Raw genomic sequence first — 16,302 nt, forward strand, 5'->3', positions numbered from 1 at the left:
GGATTTATGTTAATTTTTTTTAGATCAAGGGGAACAAAGGCATAACATAACTAATATATCAATGAAAGGTTCTTTGGCAGTTATGTATTAATCTTGATTGAAGACTGAACTCAAAGATTTTGAAACTATAGACCTGGTTGCCAGTCTTTTAAAAAAAAAAATTATTGGGGGGGGGGAATAAAAAGAACACCATAATCATCCACTTCTCCCAACAATCCAGTATGTCCAGTAAGGAACTCAAAATAAATCTTGCAGGCTGCTGTATTCTGTAACATTAATCATAGATACTTATTGTCCGATTAAGTCTTATTCCAAATTCACCGTATTCAAACACATAAAATTCGGTGAAATCTCAGAGTAGTTCAGATAGGCCAAATGCCGTAAATAGAATCCATATTCACCCATGAGAAACCGAGAAAGAAAACATCAATCCAAAGGATGAGGAGATGATCTTCAAAGAACAGAAGCAATGACCGGTCCGCACCTGGATTAATGTCACAGGGAAATTGACCTTACAGGGGGAAGACCAGGAAGCCAGAAAATGTTGAATACTGCCATCCACCAACCAGATTACCTTTCTCCAGTTTCAGGTAAACCTTATCTTCCTTGTCTAGATAGAGTAGAACTCCATTTGTTGCAGCTTCACGAGTGACATCTTTGTCCCCAGCAAATGCAGAAATGACCGGTTTCCCATTTAGCATCAAGTTCACCTTCAAGGGAAAAAAAAAGCACTGAAGAAATTCAAGTCAACAGAGTCCCATCTAACTTTAATTAATTCTATGCAAAATGACCACTAGAAGCCACATGTAGCCTGGGGACTATTCACCAATGTTTCAACATCTTTTTCAAAAATAGCACTAATGAATAATCAGCCAATTTGCAAGTGGAGGGAAGAAACAATATAAAATACAGGGCTTTTTTCCAGCTGGAACACGGTGGAACGGAGTCCCGGAACCACTTGAAAATGGTCACATGGCTGGTGGCCCCGCCCCCGAGCTCCAGACAGAGGGGAGTTTAGATTGCCCTCCGTGCCGCTGCGGTGCGGAGGGCAATCTAAACTCCCCTGTGTCTGGAGATCAGGGGGCGGAGCCACCAGCCATGCAACCATTTTCTCTGAAGGCAACCCACTGAGTTCCACCACCTCTTTTCCCAGAAAAAAAGCCCTGATAAAATATATTACTGATGATCGCTGTACATTGGGTTTGTAGTAGTGATAAAAGGCTGTCTTCCATTCAGCTTTTATTTTTGTCTGTGGATTGTTTCTGCCCCAAATTCTGCTTCACCATTAAACTCTGACCACTTATAGCCTTAAATTTAGAAGGCTGTTTATGCTTTCTATTTGTGTCTTTTAAAAAACTGTTTTTCATACACATCAGTCCCTATGTACTATGATTGAATTATGGTGGGAAAGGGAGAGGCTGTGGCTCAGCGGTAGATCATCTGCTGTGCAGAAATAAGCTCCCAGGTTCAATCCACAGCATCTCCAGAGAAAAGGATCAGGTAGTAGTAAGTGGTGTGAAAAACCTCTCCCTGAGACACTGGAAAGCTACTGCCAGCCAGAGTAGATAATTCTGACATTGATAGACCAATAGCCTACCAGTGTAAGGCAGCTTCGTGTGTTAAAACAAAGTTTTTCAGCAACATTTCTTTCATCCTTGTGCTTTAAACTGTTTGTTTGTATTTATTTATTTATTTATTTATTTATTTATTTATTTATTTATTTATTTATTTATTTATTTATTTGGAGAAATTGTATGGCATCTCTCCCGAACCTCTGTGAAGTGGCATATGCATTTGTGAATGTTGGAAGCCAGTAAGGACAGAAACCTGCACAGTTGTCTCAGTACAATAATAATGATGGGGGGGGGGTGAATGAATTGCTAATGCATTAGGAACCACTCAGCAAATAAGATGATTTTGATCCCTAAATTCAGGGCTTTTTTTCTGGGAAAAGAGGTGGTGGAACTCAGTGGGTTGCCAGCACAGGGGGCAACTCTTGGTGGGAGGTAGTGCCCACATGTGCATGCGCAAAGTGCATGCACGCTCCCAGGACCACACAATGACGTCACTTTGGATCAGCTGGGACGGGGGGGGGGAGGTTTTTTTAAGTTTAAATTGCCCTCGGCGAAAAAGGTCACATGGCTGGTGGCCCTGCCCCCTGATCTCCAGGCAGAGGGGAATTTAGATTGCCCTCTGTGCCGCAGCGGCGTGGAGGGCAATCTAAACTCTCCTCTGCCTGGAGATCAGGAGGTGGGGCCACCAGCCATGTGACCATTTTCAAGAGGTGCCAGAATTCCATTCTACCGCGTTCCAGCTGAAAAAAGCCGTGCCTAAATTCATAGAAATTCAAGTGGGAGGAATTTTATAAGCATCCTCAAACCTTCCCCACTTGTGACCCACCAAATCCAGTAAAGATGGTTTTTAAACTATGAGGTTATTGAGTGGAGCAGAACTCTTAAAGAGAGATGCTCTTGTCTCTGCCATCAACTACAGCCCAGGAACCACCACACTGCTGAAATTTGTTACTGCATGAGGGGGCAAACTGAGGGTCTGCCGTAAGAAACTGAGGGTCTGTCATGTAAAGTTCGGCATTCTAGGTAGGATGTGAGGGAGTTGTCTTGGCAGTAGTATTTGTGAAAAGGATCTAGGGGTCTTAGTAGACCATACACTGAACATGAGTCAGCAGTGTGATGTGGTAGCTAAAAAGGCAAATGTAATTTTAGGCTGTATCAACAGAAGTATAGTGTCCAGATAATGTGAAGTGATGGTATCACTCCACTCTTCTCTAGTTATACCTCACCTAGAGTACTATGTTCAGTTTTGGGTACCACAACTTAAGAAGGATATAGACAAGCTGGAACGAGTCCAAAGGAAGGCAATGAAGATGGTGAGGGGTCTGGAGACCAAGTTCTATGAGGAAAAGTTGAAGGAGCTTGGAATGTTTAGCCTAGAGAGGAGATGACTGAGTGGTGATATGATACTTGAAGGGCTGTCCTATAGAGGATGGTGCAGAGTTGTTTTCTGCTGCCCCAGATGTTCAGACCAGAACCAACAGCTTGAAATTAAATCAAAAGAACTTTCAGCTAAACATTAGGAAGAACTTCCTGACAGTTAGAGCGATTCCTCAGTGGAACGGGCTTCCTCAGGAGGTGGTGGGCTCTCCTTCTTTGGAGATTTTTAAGCTGAGGCTAGATGGCCATCTGACAGTAATGCTGATTCTGTGAACCTAGGCAGATCCTGAGAGGGAGGGCAGGAAGGGTTACATCAGTGCTTAGTTCTTGTGGCCACTTCTTACATGCCCAGGGTAATGTGGATTGCCACTTTGGGGTCAGGAAGCAATTTTCCCTAGGCCAGTTTGGCTAGGGATCCTGACAGTGTTTTGCCATCTTCTGGGCATGCAGTAAGGGTCACTAGGTGTGTGTGTGGGAGAAGGGGAGGTAGTTGTGAATTCCCTGCATTGTGCAGAGGGTTGGACTAGATGACCCTGGAGATCCCCTCCAACCCTATGATTCTACGAGGTAGATCAAGATGGGTAGCCATGTTGGTCTTTCTATAACAGTAGAAAAGAGCAATAGTCCAGTTTTTGGTAGGGTATGAGCTTTTGTGAGTCACAGCTCACTTTAAATACCTGAAGAATCTGAAGAAGTGAGCTGGGACTCACAAAAGCTCATACCCTACCACAAATTTTGTTAGTCTTATAGGTGCTACTGGACTCTTGCTCTTTTCTACTGCCATAAGAGAGTCAATTGACAGAAATTGCCTCCCCATCCACCAATAGAAGTGCCCATTCATCTTCACAAGCGATCATAGGATACATACCACCAAAACTATCAATGACAGTGCAGTAGCAGCTACTCCATTTTTTCTGCCATTGTATTTCCTGCTAAAATGGGAATGTGGTCAAACCCCTACAAAGCCACAATAGACGACTCACAGATTAGGATCAGTACTAGTCCAAAGTAGTTCATGGAGTTGCTTAGGCTCACCAAAGTGACTCACCCTAGCCCAGAGGGATTTTTTTAATGTTTGAGCAGCTAACACCCGATCCCGATGCTATAAATCATTTTTGAAACTCCCCTCAGTATAAGTGTATGATTTCATTTCTTGTCATTCAAGTATCACTGGACATGTAACTCAATGGCTCCCTGCTGAATATATGAACTGATTGAGTTGAAAAGAATTATCTTGGAGGCAATGCCAGGCAGTGTTCCCCCACCGCTCATTCAAAATTTCAGGTCACACTTGTTGCTGCAGTCAATGTTGAGCACCCATGTGTGATGCAGCCTAAATGTCAGTGTTGTGCCAGACTTGTTTGAGACATTTGATTCATACTATAAAAAACACCATTTGTGTTCAGCCCTAACATTTATTCATTTACATATTTATATCGGCTTTTCTCCTCAGTAGAGACCTAAAGCTGTTTACAACTTTATTCTCTCCTCCATTTTATCCTCCTAACAACAATTCTGTGAGGTAGGTTAGGCTGAGAGAGAGAGTGACTGGCCCACGGTCACGCAGCAAGCTTCCGTGACAGAGCAGGATTTGAATTTGAATCTCCAGACTGTAGTCCAACACTGTCTCTCTCTTCCCCAGATCTAACACTAACCATTCTAACACCATCTCCTGATTGGCTACTGCTCATGGGATAGGCAAGAAAATTTGCCCCCATTTTGAGCCAGGACAGCCTTTCCTCCTATTTGGTGTGAATACAGTAAGGGAGCATTTTCCCAGTTGCCTTGACACCCAGTACAGTTTCTCTTCTCCCTACAATGTCCGCTTCCTCATGAAGAGTTTCATAATATTTTACAAAGGTTGCCTTTAAAAGATGAAAAGGCGAGGCTAATTTGCAGCTGTGGAAATATTTGCATAACACCCATCATCTCCCATTCCCTTTAGCTTCAGCTTTACAAAATACATCTGCCTAGCGATTGCTCACTGCTGCAAGTTTTCTATTGCGTACCCCAAGATCTAAGCACACGGCAAGCACAGGAAAGCTTCTGAGAGTCAGTCAAAAAAGAAGAAAATGCCATACGGAAAAAAATCCTATGCATTTAAAAAAAAAAGGCATTCAAAGAAGAATATGATATACAAGAGGGGAACCCACAAGAACTTGTGGAGGTCACTTCATTTCCCATATATTCCTTTCCCCCACAGTATTGCTTCCTTCTCTTCTCTTGGTAGCCCCCATATTCTCTCCCCCTTCCCTGCATCCTTCCCTCTCACCCACTCACCCACCAACCTTTCATTTATCTGCTCCCACAGTCTTCAGATTTATTATTTATTTACTTCATTTATACTCCATTTTACCCTCACAGTCACAAGAATGCTGTGAGGTAGATTCGATTGAAAGAGTTATTGGAGCAAGGGACATCTCATTTCCCCTCCCTGTGACAGACAGTTTCAAGTTCTGCCCTCCAGGAACCTAAGCCAATAACTTTCAAAAGGTGGAGTGGGTGCAGAAAGGGGGGGGGGAGTTTGGCAATTTAACTGCTGGCCAACTGACAAAGTTGAGGGTTACTGGATTTGGGCAGGAGAAGGGTTAGGTAGTCTGCTGGTTAAGCAGAAAGTCCATTAGGGACTTCAGGGATATTGAAGATAGATCGGGTTGGGATGCGTTTCCTGTCAAAAATAGCTAAAGGGGTGTGTGGAGGGGCGGGGGAAGCTTTTCTGTTCTATGTTATGTCTGAATTAGTCAGACAAGAAATTTGCTTTGTAACTGTCAATGTTTTTTCTCAGGCCCCAGCTTCCCAGTCACTTGGTTACTCTAATATTGTGAGGGCTGGAGAAAAGGAAAACAAAGAAACAATCAAACAACTGAAACAAACTTCTTTTTTAAGTTGTCTTCATCAAGCGTACTGTATGGTTCCTTCTTGTAATCTCCTTATAACGGGCCAAGTGAATGCTTGGTGACACCCTGAGAACTGTAGGAATTTGCTGGGTGCTTGCAGAGTGAAGGGCTTGATACTTTGTATGGTTTGTTTGTCTGTAGCTCCCTTCTGTGAGTGAAGATTCTGTTCTGTCTGTGTAGGTTGTAAAATGTCTGTTGTTGAAACTGTCTCTATCTCTCCTGTATAAGTGATGAACATGAATGTTTCTCTCAGTTTGTTGTATATATTATCGTAAATAGTTCTTAAATGAAACTCTTCTTTCACTAAACAAACTTATCTGAAATTATATTTCTTCTCACTGGACTTCACTGTGTGCTCTGCCACACACATTCACATGTGTGGAAAGGTGGTATATCCTTCACCAGGTGAGTGAAGGGTCACAGAGATATTGCTCCCCTCTCACAAGTACAAGTACTGCCTTCACTGAGAACCAAAAGACTAAAAGGGGGAGGGGACAAACAAAGAAGTTTGTAGAATGTGAAATTTGAGTCCCTAAATCTGGAGACCTAGTGGGGGAAATACTCATTATTTGCTCTTTTCCTCCTCCTGGCAGCCCCTATAATGTCATCTTCTCCTGCTTTCTTCTTTCCTTCCCACCACCAGCCAACCTACCTTTTATCTGTACCTCCATCTTCAGCTATACTTAGTATTTATTTGCTTTATTTATATCCCTTTCTCTACAACAAGGACCCCAAACAGCTTTCAACATTCTCCTCTCCTCCATTTTATTCTCACAATTCTATGAGGTAAGTTAGGGAGAGAATGTATAACGGGCCCAAGGTAATGCAGTGAGCTTCCTTAGCAGAGTGATGATGATTCAGACATGGGTCTGCCAGATCCTAGTTTGAAACTTTAACCACTACATCACACTGGCTGCCCTATATGCCATCCTGCATATCTGCCATGTATGTATTCTGTGTTATATGCTGATCCTCTGAAAGCATGGGAAGTTTCTTATTGATGCTAAGCTAGTGGGTTATCTTGCAAGTATTTACTTTCTCTTCCACTGCTACTTCAAGCAAGTGTCCTTGAAGGCCAGCTGCAGCCAGCTTGAGATGTATCCTTCTTGGGAACTAAGATGATTTCATTCTTTGCTCTGTCTAACCTAAACCTATTTTCTCCCCTTTGACCCTCCCTGTCTCCTTCACACCAGAACTTTAACGGTCACTGTCCTGAAGGCGGGAATCTCCCCTATGACTAACACTACCAACCCCATTAACGTCACTTCTACCAATTCCGTTGTCTGAGCACCTTGAACTTGATGGATCTCTAATAAAGTTACTTCAACCAATACACCTGTGTGGTTGCTGTGGAGAACTGGTCTACCTGCCAGGGACTGACACTGGCTTTCATAGAGTGGCTTCCATTGAGGAGTGGTGAGCAACTGGACATGGGTGAGTCATGTATGGTAAGTTTAGCAAATAACCCAGTGATTGCTACCAGGCTTGGCCCTGATGAGTTCACCCTCAATGAGCAAAACACCCCACCAACTGCCTTTATTGACAAAAGCTAAGGCTCAAGCTAGCAATATTGTTGTAGTTTCCTAGCAATAGACACTGGAGACATGTGTTTCTTAAGGCTACAAGTCCTGCTTTTACTATTTCAGGAGGAGGGTTAAACCCCTTTATATATTTCAGATTGTCTACAAACCCAGTGCTTTCTCATGTTTGTAGAAAGATGTCTTTGTCTGTTTATGGCTCCAACTGCCAGAGCCACAGATATGACCATGTTGAGAATTAGATATATTGACAGATGTTTACACACAAATGTTAAAAATATAAAAACTATGGTGGGTGAATGAGTGCCTGGTATTAAAAAAGATTACAAGTGAATCAGAAAGTTAATGGACCAGTGAAAACCAACAGAATGCATTTATTGGAAAGACAAGAATAGGTCTTACTGGCATAATGTTCCTCTCTAAATCAAGAAGGTTATCAAGATAGAGTTCTATGCATTCAAAAAATATATTTCACTGCTAACCCCCGCTCACCTGGCAGGTGTGGGGGAGGAATGGGGAGGTAAAGTAGGAGCTGCCAGAGCATGCAGCAAAATGGTGCATGAGCTCCCTGAAGGCCCTGATTATGGTTGAAAACAGAAATCTGTGGGTTCTCAGTGGGGCCAAATCAGACCCAAACCTAACAAAAATGCTGTTTGGGGCTGATTTTGGCCCCTGAAACCGTGTAGCTGCTGGTTTTCAACTGCAAGTGGTGTAATTGGGGCCTCTGGAGATCATGCATGTGAGGTGGCTGGATTGGACCCACTGCCTGCCTCGTGACACCCCCACCCCATCCCCTGCTTTAAAGGTATGGGGCTGGCAACTCTAGAAGTAAGCTATTTCCCGAAACAATGTATTTATTTTATTTATTTATGTCATTTATAGTCCGCCTTTCTCACTGAGACTCAAGGCGGATTACATAGTTTGAGATTAGTACAATCAGTATCAAGAACATTTCCATGCAGTGTCAAGGACATTTCCATAAACAATGTCATAGGGTAAATAGATACAAGTTTACAAAGACATAGCATTAGCAAGGATCCAATACAGAGTTGCTGAAATAGAACATAATCAGTTCTAGGACTAACATTAAACAATATAAAGCCCGGGTAGTATATAGGAATGGATTACATATTTAAAGTAATAGACAATATGTAAGGCAACATAGTGGTAAAGTCTATGGTCCCTAACTCATTAGTGAAGCATCTGAGACCCCCTCCTTACAATACCACCCTCCTATCTGAGCAAAAAGCCTTTTTGAATAATTCTCTTTTGCATTGTTTGCAGAAAGCCAGGAAAGTGGGGGCTCTCCTGACCTTCTCAGGCAGGCTGTTCCACAGGGTAGGGGCCACCACAGAGAAAGCCTGTGTATGGGCTGCTGTTGATTTCACCCACATGCAGGCTGGTAGCTGCAAGAGACCCTGTCTGGATGAGCAAAGCTGCTGTGGAGGGACATAGGGAGGGAGGTGGTCCCATAAGAATGCCGGGCCAAGGCCATGAAGAGCTTTGTATGTAATAATCAATACCTTGAATTGAGCACAGTAACTGGTAGGTAACCAATGGATAGACAAAAGCAACACCATGTTTACAGTGGTTACATTGGTCCAAAGCAAAATCCAAAAACAAAACCTAATAATATATGATAAAATGCAAGCTTTTGAGTTCTCCAGGACTTTTATCATGATGGATAGTTTGTCAACTTTCATCCTGATGAAGAGTTCTGGTGAACTTAAAAACTTAAAAGATGTTTTCTGTTATTTTGATTGGTTAAAGGTACTAACATGACTTTTGTTTTTGGATTTTTCTTTGGAATAATGCAACTTTTGTGAACTTAGCAACTGAACTTTTATGAGAAGAAACCCCAGGCTTAAATCTCATATAATGCTAAGGATTAACACCTCTGAACGAAAGTCTAGTTGAGATCTTGAGATACAGAAAGGAATCGGGCAAAGCAGAAAATATTCTAACAGCTGATGACTTCAGTTGCTTTTAACTTGACTGGCTAAATGAACATTTAGGCACATAAAAAGTCTTTGGAACATTTAACTCTTATGTTGGAGATCGCCCAAGATTTCTCAGTACAATAAATGCTTGTCCTTTCAGAACATTGAGTCAGGGAGCCAGTAACAAAGGAAGAGATTCTCAACTTAATCCTATGTGGTTCCCAGGATCCAAAACAAGATGCAAGCATTGTTGAGCAGCTTAGAAACAGTGATCACAGCACTATTACCAAGTTCATTGTATTATGTAAGTGGAAAATTGCCCAGAAAGTCCAACTGAGTCATAATTCATTTCAAAAGGGGACTTTCCTCCCCCCAAAATGAAAAGATTAGACAGAAAAATAAAAGGTGCATTCAGGAGAGTAAAATCCCCTTAGGGAGCTTGGCATTTTTTTTAAAAAAAACCAATATAATAGGAGTGCAAACAAAATGTGTGCTGCAGATTAGAAATGGCACAAAAGGTTCCAAAGAGACACCAGTGTGGTTAGACAGAAAAGAAAGCAGTAATGTAACCACTTACTTGGAAAAGTGGAAGTCTTGGCTGGTGATACCAATGAAAAGTGCAAAACTCTGGCAAGCCAAATGTAAAGCTATAGTGAGGCAAGCCAAGAAGGAATTGGAGAAGTAAATGGCTAAAGAGAGTGAAACTAAGAGTTCAGTCCTATGCAGAGTGACTCTGGTCTCAGACTATTGACCTGAATCATCTTAAAATGGCGTCACTTTGGGTAGGGTTGTGCTGCAAATTATCTACAGAAAACCAGCCAAATGGGGGCAGTAGAGAGAGTAAAAATGGAAATGAAAGGGATGTTGTACACAAAGAAATTGCAGGAAAGTGTGGGGTGGGTTGTGAAAGTTTCATGCTAGGATTCAGAAGCTCTGGATTCAAATCCCTATTCTGCCTTGAAGCGTACTGGGTGGCCTTTGGCCAGTCACAGTCTCTCAGCCTAAGCTACCCCACAGGGTTGTTATGAGGATAAGATAGAAGGGAGAATAATGTAAGTAAGTAGGTATGTAAGTAAATACGTGAGTGTCCTGATCAGAATAACCCTGGCAATCCCGATCTCAGAAGCTAAGCAGGGTGGGCCTTGGTTAGAAATTGGATAGGAGACCTCCATTGAAGACCAGGGTTGCAGAGGCAGGCAATGGCAAACCACCTCTGTTAGTCTCTTGCCCTGAAAATCCCACTGGAGTCACCATAAGTCAGTTCTGACTTGACGGCACTCTCCGTCAAGTGAGTAAATGAGCCATGAGCTCATTGGAGAAAATGCAGGGTGAAAACATATTAAACTGAGTGACATAAATCCTTTGAATTGCTGACGATGTTGGAGAAATGAGCTCAGTTGAACTGCACTGAATTTTTGGAAGGTTTGAGATTTGCAATTTCAGGGGATGAAAAAAATATTTGCATGAAACAAAAATCAACTTTCACTCCTTTGGATCTTTTTTGTGCCATTCACAGTCATTGTCCCCATGACTGAGCGCTGTTGGGGGAACAGAAGGGCTGTTCCAGTCCCAAGACACTCCATTGCTCTCTCCCATTGGGATGTTCATTCAAAGGTGTGTGCAACTTGCTGAAGGAGACACAGTGCAGAGAGAAGATCTTGGCTCTGGGATGTGCATCCCAGCACAGATATTATTCCTCTGTGATGTAGGGATGTGTATTTAGGATTGTCTTAGCAATAGAAATGGGTTCCCTTCTAACTGTGACCCATGCCCCCTTTGGGTAAAAAGTACACAAAAATTCAGATAGGGGAAGTGCGGATTTCAAAGCAAGAACGTTTGCAATGTATTTTGTTCTCTCCCACACATGTGTGGTGTAGTAGGATCTGAGAGACCCAGGTTCAAATCCTCACTCTGTCATGGAAGTTGGAGGGGGAACTTGGGCAAGTTGCACACTCTTAGCCTACCTTGCCTCACAGGGTCGTTGTGAGAATAAAACAGCAGAAAGGAGAACAAGGTAAGCTGTTTTGGGTCCCCACTGGGTAAGTAAATAAATAAATAAATAAATACAATTTGTCTAAGTGCTGACTTGAGCCATTGATTTCAGGAAGTATATCTGAAAAACTGTATCACGTAAACTTGACCAAGGAGGCAACTGAGGACATGCTGATCATTGGAGGGTGAGTAACACAGGCACTTTGTGGGATTTAGCAAGCTTTAATCTGGCCAGTGCCTGGATGAGACATCCAGGGCATCCTGTAGAAGATGGCATGAGTTCATGAGGGAAGCAAGGTGGGTGGCAATGTTGGCATCTAGGACGGAGACTTGTTTTTATTTTTTTCTCCCACCACCACCTTCACCCTCTCTTATGAGCATCACCAAACATAAACATTGTCATTCCAATAGGCACTTCAGCCAGGATTCATAGTGGCATGACATTTATGTATGACAGAAGGCTAATCTCCCTCCTTCAAGCAGTAGCCCCTCTTTCTTCCTGAAATGTCCTTCTCAACATCAGCATGTGTGTGTAAGGGGGGAGCCCTGTCCACATGTTACCGTGACACTGAACTTATTAAAAGTAACAATTAATAGAACTAACAAAGTGGATAGTGAAATCAAAAAGAGTCCAGTAGCACCTTTAAGACTAACCAATTTTATTGTAGCATAAGCTTTCGAGAATCACAGTTCTCTTCATCAGATGCATGAACTGTGATTCTCGAAAGCTTATGCTACAATAAAATTGGTTAGTCTTAAAGGTGCTACTGGACTCTTTTTGATTTCGCTACTACAGACTAACACGGCTAATTCCTCTGGATCTATGACCAAAGTGGATAGGAAACTGAAGAAAATAAACTAGCTGCCCTGCTGGTTGAGAGGGTTCTTGAGAGTTCTTGAAGAAAGGCCTAAGAAGAGTATTCTGCAGACAGACAAGGAAAAGCCCCTGCAGTCTTGTCTAGCTAGATCTTGTGGCCCCCTAGCAGATAGATCAAGATGGGTAGCCGTATTAGTCTGCCTGTAGTAATAGAAAAGAACAAGAGTCTAGTAGCACCTAAAAGACTAACAAAATTTCTGCCAGGGTATGAGCTTCATGAGTCACAGCTCCCTTCTTCAGATACAGCTAAAATGGCATTGACATCCAATGGGTCCAATGACATTCTAGCTGTATCTGAAGTGAGCTGTGACTCACGAAGCTCATACCCTATCACAAATTTTGGTAGTCTCATAGGTGCTACTGGACTCTTGCTCTTTTCTACTGCCCCCTAGCAGGATCTCCTTCTTTGTACACAAAACATTGCTATACTCCCATACAACCCTTACAACCTGCATGTATTCATGTAGAAGCCATCATCAGAAACTGTGTTCTATAATATGATGTCACATACATTATCCTGAGATGCTGGGCCTTCTAACCTCTCTTTGTAAAAACTCCCTTTCTACTCATTCTGCATTTTTTCAACTTTTGAGTATAAATCTCTCTTGAAATAAGAAGATAGCTTTCTAATGTGGGACTATATAATTCAAAACAGGAAGCAGACACTAGGGATCAGTTTCACAGAGAAAGCCCCATTTTATAACTTGCTTATGGGAAGTAGCTCAATTTACACCAAGGACAACAAATTATTTCGTACAATGTCGTTTCAGTGAAACTGTGAAAAGGTCCAAAGGGTAGCAGGAGACTCAAAACTAACAATGATCAAATGAAATCGAAAGTCTATATACTGGAAATAATATGTCCTGAAACAAAACATTATTAACAGAAATAACATAAAATGAAAAACTCTGAATATCTTTGCTGATGGAAGTCTTTGGGATAGTTAATTAATGGCCGTGTGTGGGTGCATGGTGATTGAATGGAGCGAATAAATTATATTACTAAAAGTTGGTAAAGTTTGCATGTTCACTTTCATTTCTATGTTTGGAAGGTGAGGGTGGGGAGATCAGAAGAATAATAAATGGAAGAAAGTAATGACCTACAGGGAAAGATAGATGATACTACACAATAAATCCTGGCACAGTCCAGATGTAAACATTTAGCAGAATAAGGTGGAAGCATAGACTTAATTAATTAATTTAATTACTTTAACTTAAATTTCTAACCTGCCCTTGCCAAGAATGGGCTCAGAGAGCCAGTTTGGTATAGTGGTTAAGAGTGTGGGACTCTAAACTGGAGAACTGGGTTTGATTCCTCACTCCTCCACTTGCAGTTGGGTGACCTTGGGTCAGTCACAGTTTCTAGGAGCAACCTCATCATCACCCCCCTCACAGAGTGTTTTGTTGTGGGGTAATAATAACATACTTTGTAAACCTCTCTGAGTTGGTGTTAAGTCATCCTGAAGGGCGGAATATAAATCGAATGTTGTTGTTGTTGTTTATTATTCAGAGTAGATAAAACAATATTAAATAAGAACAACAAATACAGTATAAATACAAGTATAAAACTCAGTTTAAAAACTATAAAAACATATTCAACAGCAGCAAAGACGTTAAGACTATACACATCTTCAGCAATCAGATCACAGACTGAGGAAACTCATTTTTGTACACTTCTCGGGTTTAAGCCCTCCTACCCACTAAAAAGAGGACAACAATCAAATGATAGGGTTAAAACTTTTCATCTTGGGCTGCCAGTTTTTTAATTGTGGAGCATTTTTTGAACAAGAAAGTGTTCAATATTACATTCGAATAGTACTTTACCCTCCTTAGCATCTTTTTATCCCGTTCTTCTTCAGGTTTACACTACAATTCTGGCCCTCAAACTTTTCAAGCCAAAATTTAGAGAAATATAGAGCTGGCAAGGAACCCAAGGGTCATCGCGTCCAACCTCCTGCACAACGCAGGAAATTCACAGCTACTTGCCCCCACCTCCTAGTGACCCCTTCTGTATCTGCAGAGAAAGGCAAAAAACTTCCATGGAAGGGGTGAGTTCCAAACATATGTCAATGTAGCTGCAGCTTGTCGGAAATGGGGTGGTTGGAATCACCCGCATTCTTCCCTGATCTGTGTAATGTTTCATGAATTGAAGTTACCATCACGGAACATGGGGGGATGAAAAATCACTTCCATCAAGTTACTACATTGGCGTAACTTCAGATCCAAGGCATCCCCATAGGAGGAGTCAATCAAGAGCTCCGCCTGCTGCATATAGAATCCAAGAACTCCCGTTATGATGGATCAAAGATGAAGCCCCCAACTATTATGAATCAAAGAGGAAGTTCCAAACAGTTCTAAAATGAAATCAGCGGATGGAGGCACATTTTGCAGACATGCTATTCTCTTGGGACATGAACTCCTCTAGTTAATGGATTGTGTGGATAAGCCTATGAAAGGATGTGAAAGATTTCATATATCTCAATCCACATATCACCTTCCTTCCTTCAGTACTCCCATACTGCAGACTCCCCTCACTGACACTTATTTTAGCCTGCTTGTAGCTACTGTCAGTTGCTCTTTCAACACCTTTGTTTTTTAAAAGCCTTCACTTCCCTAGAAACAGTGAGATCCTCAGGCAGCCAATCAGAGTAAGCTTGATGATAATGCCTTGAGGGCAAACTAAGGCTATGAGCCAGGCCCTAGGCCCTCATTCTGAATGCCTCTGTTTGTCCTTAGTTACACTGGCACCAAGCCATATCTGATTAGTTCTATGATGACAACACAGTTTCTAGGAGGAAAAGGGGCAAACTTTGGGAAAATTTACACAGCACTACTTTGAAAGAGAGAGAGAGGGGTGGATTAGGAACAACCTGGGAGTCTGAGGTTCAAATCCATACTCTCCCATGAGGCTCACTTTGGGACAAACATTCTCTCTTAGCCTACCCTACCCCACAGGGTTGTTGTGAGAATAAAATGGCACCTTGAGCTCGTAGAGAGAATATTTGGGATAAAAACAGACAGAGTTCCTAAGCATTGCAAGAACCATTATAGTGAAGTGGTTAAAGTGTTGGACTAGGATCTGGGAAACCCAGTTTCGAATCCCTGCTTGGTCATGGAAGCTCACTGGTTGACCTTGGTCATGGAAGCTCACTGGTTCAGTCTCAACCTTTCAACCTAACCTACCTCGCAGGTTGTAGAGATTGAGCCAGTTTGGTGTAGTGATTAAGAGTGGCAGGACTGTAATCTGGTGAACCGAGTTTGATTCCCCACTCCTCCACTTGAAGCCATCTGGGTGACCTTGGGTCAGTCACGGCTCTCTCCAAGCTCTCTCAGCCTCACCCACCTCACAGGATGATTGTCGTGTGGATAGTAATAACAGACTTTGTAAACTGCTCTGAGTAGCCATTAAGTTGTCCTGAAGGGCGGTATATAAATCAAATGTTGTTGTTAAAATGGAGGACAGGCAAATTATGTAAGCTCTGGGTCCCCATTGGGCAGAAAGGTGGGGGAAAACAAATTAAAGTAAATACCCTCTATCACCTAGCCATGATAACTCCCCTTAAACAATGGGAAAGATCATTTATGCCCACTTATCAACATACAATCCTAACTTATAATGAGTCCATATATCCCAGCATCACCCTGACTGGCAGCATTCTCCGTATTCCTTGGCTCAATCATCAACCAACAGGGAGACTGCAATGAAGAAATCAGAAGAAGATTGAGACTTGGAAGAGCAGCTGTGAAGGAGCTAGATAAGAGCCTTAAAGATAAAGATGTCTCTCTGGGAACCAAGTTCAGGATAATCCAAACTATGATATTCCCCAGTGCCATGTATGGATGTGAAAGTTGGACGGTAAAGAAAGCTGAGAGGAAGAAATTGATTCATTTGAAATGTGGTGCTGGAGGAGAGTTTTGCAGATACCATAGCCAAAAAGACAAATAAATGGGTACTAGATCAAATCAAGCCGGAATTCTCCTTAGAAGCTAAAATGACAAGACTAAGGCTATTGTACTTTGGTCACATCATGAGAAGACAAGATTCTCTGGAAAAGTCAATAATGCTAGGAAAAGTAGAAGGCAGTAGGAAAAGAGGAAGACCTAAAAC

At 42.1% G+C, this 16,302-nt stretch overlaps 1 protein-coding gene across 1 annotated transcript in view; it reads right to left on the bottom strand.

The window, feature by feature from the left end:
• Nucleotides 1–512: 512 nt before the first annotated feature.
• The window catches only part of CBLN4 (cerebellin 4 precursor), a 34,004-nt gene continuing 18,214 nt past the window's right edge, over nt 513–16,302 (bottom strand). Inside the window, exon 3 of the mRNA XM_054981465.1 lies at nt 513–710. Coding sequence (XP_054837440.1) covers nt 513–710 — 198 coding nt within the window. The remainder of the gene's footprint in view (nt 711–16,302) is intronic.

This window comes from Eublepharis macularius, chromosome 5 (genome assembly GCF_028583425.1).
Source record: "Eublepharis macularius isolate TG4126 chromosome 5, MPM_Emac_v1.0, whole genome shotgun sequence".
NCBI classification, from domain to species: domain Eukaryota; kingdom Metazoa; phylum Chordata; class Lepidosauria; order Squamata; family Eublepharidae; genus Eublepharis; species Eublepharis macularius.